The following is a 3,286-nucleotide window of genomic DNA, read 5'->3' as shown; positions in this document are numbered from 1 at the left end:
GGGAGAGTTTCTACACGATGTCAGACGTAGTTATTCGGGATTTTTTGTACAACGCGGCTACATGGCCCGATACCGTATCCGTGTGCTTGTCGGGACTGGCTTCCCTCCCCAGCACACGTACGGGCGCCGGGTCTCTGTCACGGTAAGCCGTAATACCGGGCGTTTCCAGTAAACCGCGGCCTTTTCACAAGCCATAACAGATAACTACGCCTGACATCGTGTTAGAAACTTCTCCCATGTACGTGTGTTGGGGAGAGAGGCCTTAAAACTCGACAAGCACGCGGATATTTAGGCTAAAACTCGATGTTGTGCTTGCCGGGCGTGCGGTACGCCGCCATTTTAACACTGAAGACTGGTGATGTTCTGCCGCGCGGGCGGCTTTTTTTCCAACATGCCTCAATTTTTAATAAAAAACTATCATTACCTGGCGAGGTATGACGTTTGTCGAGAGCACTGACGGGGTTAAAGTTTTGGATGTTGTGATTTAGATGAACTAGAAAGGGATTTGTCGGGTTAGCGGCCGATTCCACGGGCCGGCGGGGGTGTTGGATGGACGTCCCCTATGCCCGATGACCACACCATTTCCGGAGGAGCGTCCCCTAATTGAGGGAGAAACATCCCCTTTCCAAGAGGAGCGCCCCCTTGAAAGTCGAGGAGTGTCCTATTTTCTAGAGGAGTGTGCACATTCGCGAGGGATGTCCCCATTCGATTGGTCGGGGTGCATATGCAAAGCACCAGAGTGCAAGCACCAGCGAGGACAGCAAACTTTAGAGCACCAAGCGCAGCAAAGCACCATGAGACCAAGGAGGTTATATTCAGAATATAACCTCCTTGATGAGACCATGTCTAGCGGTGAAGTAAACAGGGACAACAAATTTAAGGTCTCAGAACACAGTATTTCTCCGCGACCCCCGTCCCCAAAAGTAGTTCGGGTTAAAATAGTGCACCGCAGTACTTGCAAAGGCCGTAGTTATTCTTCCGTGTACAACAGCGAGGTGGAAACTGTGGTGAATGGTAGAGGAATATATCGTTGTTGATACGGTATAAGTTGGATTACGTTGCTCCTTCGGCCAGCGGGAATTTGCGCCTTGATACTGTTACCGGCACTTCCTGTTCGTCGCCTGCAGTTCCATGACCTCCGCTGGGGGTCAAATCAAAGTGTCTTTTATGGAAAAACGAGCAGGCAAATCTATGCTCATTTTCAGATATTTTGTAGGTCGTACCCTCGACTTCAACATACTAAATTCTTGTAAATTGTATCTGCACCTTTCTATAGGTTTTGAGTCGTCGAACCACCTCACTTTGGGGTCCTTAACCATGTAAATCCCCATAGGCGAAAAACTGTGTTCTGAGACCACAACAACAACAAGGAACTCAACTACCCCCCCCCCCCCCCATTGAATTCGACTGATATGTTAGGAATTGACCTCGGCTGACTTGAACTGTAACATTTTTGTTACATGTAACATTAGATGTAACAGATGAAGACTGCCGTACTCAGACCTGACTGAGGCTACTAACCTCGAGTCTGGACTTGAAGGATGTCGCCAACTCCGACTTTTTCCTTGAAATAGCCGCCATAATGTCTACATGTATCCCAGGGTGCCTTGTGTGATGGATTGTACCACTCTGCACTAGGGGAGACCCCTGTGCTTCAGGTTCCCGGTCGGAGTTAAAATCTGACAAGGTTGTCTCCCTAACTTTTGCTTCCTACTTCCTATTGCTTGGGGATCGTTATAGCTGCGCATAGATTTGTTGTATTTCATGAAAAGCCCGTGGGTTGTGTTATTTTGTGCGAGGAGTAGTTCGTCGGCCAGCGAAACCATTTTTGTATCAGTTCGCTGCAACGGTGATGCGTTTTTACAGAATATTTGAATAAAACAAAAAGTAGCTTTTCCTACGATTTCTTCACATTGTTAGTTCAATCAACCCTATAGCATTGCATACCAACATTCAGGGAGAGATGCTGCGACATCATTGCACCATTTCATTTTGCATGATGTATAAAAATTGTGATCTTCCAACAAACAGATGGGCGCAGGCGGCTGGTCACCGCCTATAATAATAATAATAACTAGAAAGGCCGACATTTGCTTGAGAGCAAATACAGCATATTTCAGCCATCTCCCTCTTGCAACAATAGGCCTTGAGGTCGTTGACCAATTGGCCATTGGAAAATGACCAAACAAATCCCAAATATATCATTTTAAAGTGGTCCATGCCAAAAATTATACATGGGTCATTTGAATAGATATCTAGAGCACCCCTTTACCAATTTACGGGTCATTAGGTTGTAAATCGAGGGAACAGGAGCCAAAAATGTCAAAATTTTGTCAAAAAATGGCCATAAAATCGCAAAATTAAGCATTTTGTTGTACCGTATGGGAAAACTTTTATTGAATTTGTGCGCACATGCATAATTGAAGGGCACTTTTATACCAAATTTCAGATCATTTGGTTGTAAAACGAGGCTACAGGAGCCAAAAATGCCCTTTTTTTGGTCAAAAAATGGCCAAAAATCGCAAAATTAAGTATTTTGTTGTACCGTATGGGAAAACTTTTATTGAATTTATGTGCACATAATTGAAGGGCACTTTTACCAAATTTCAGATCATTTGGTTGTAAAACGAGGCTACAGGAGCCAAAAATGTCCTTTTTTGGTAAAAAAATGGCCAAAAATCGCAAAATTAAGCATTTTGTTGTACCGTATGGAAAACCTTTATTGAATTTATGTGCACATAATTGAAGGGCACTTTTATACCAAATTTCAGATCATTTGGTTGTAAAACGAGGCTACAGGAGCCAAAAATGTCCTTTTTTGGTAAAAAAATCGCAACATTAAGCATTTTGTTGTACCGTATGCCAAAACTGTTATTGAATCTAGGTGAGCATATGATCAAGGCACCTCTGTACCAAATTTCATGTCATTCGGCTGTAATACCAGGGTACAGGAGCCCGAAATATACATAAAAATTGACAAAAACCTCAATAAAATCATTTTAAAGGCAGATATGAAAAAAATGAAAAAAACACCTAGGGGTATTGACTTATTCTACCTTTGTGCCAAATTTCAAGTCAATCGGTTAAAAAATGGCGGAGTTGATTCGATTTGAAGATTTGACAGGAGAAAGAAAGAAAGAAAGAAACACTAGAAAGGCCGACATTTGCTTGGGAGCAAATACAGCATATTGCAATCCATCTTCATACAATAAAGGACTCTTCCAGAACACCCCAATCTATGCAAAATGGACCAGTCTATGTGGCCCATTTCCCATTTATGGTGCTA

The 3,286-nt window shown here is 43.2% G+C and overlaps 1 protein-coding gene across 1 annotated transcript in view; it reads right to left on the bottom strand.

The window, feature by feature from the left end:
* LOC118415701 (HAUS augmin-like complex subunit 7) overlaps positions 1-1,676 on the bottom strand; it is a 22,152-nt gene extending 20,476 nt beyond the window's left edge. Inside the window, exon 1 of the mRNA XM_035820450.1 lies at positions 1,522-1,676. Coding sequence (XP_035676343.1) covers positions 1,522-1,581 — 60 coding nt within the window. The 5' untranslated portion in view covers positions 1,582-1,676. The remainder of the gene's footprint in view (positions 1-1,521) is intronic.
* Positions 1,677-3,286: the final 1,610 nt, after the last annotated feature.

The sequence above is a fragment of the Branchiostoma floridae genome, chromosome 5, assembly GCF_000003815.2.
Source record: "Branchiostoma floridae strain S238N-H82 chromosome 5, Bfl_VNyyK, whole genome shotgun sequence".
Taxonomy (NCBI): domain Eukaryota; kingdom Metazoa; phylum Chordata; class Leptocardii; order Amphioxiformes; family Branchiostomatidae; genus Branchiostoma; species Branchiostoma floridae.
This window is presented reverse-complemented; position numbering and strand designations above follow the sequence as displayed.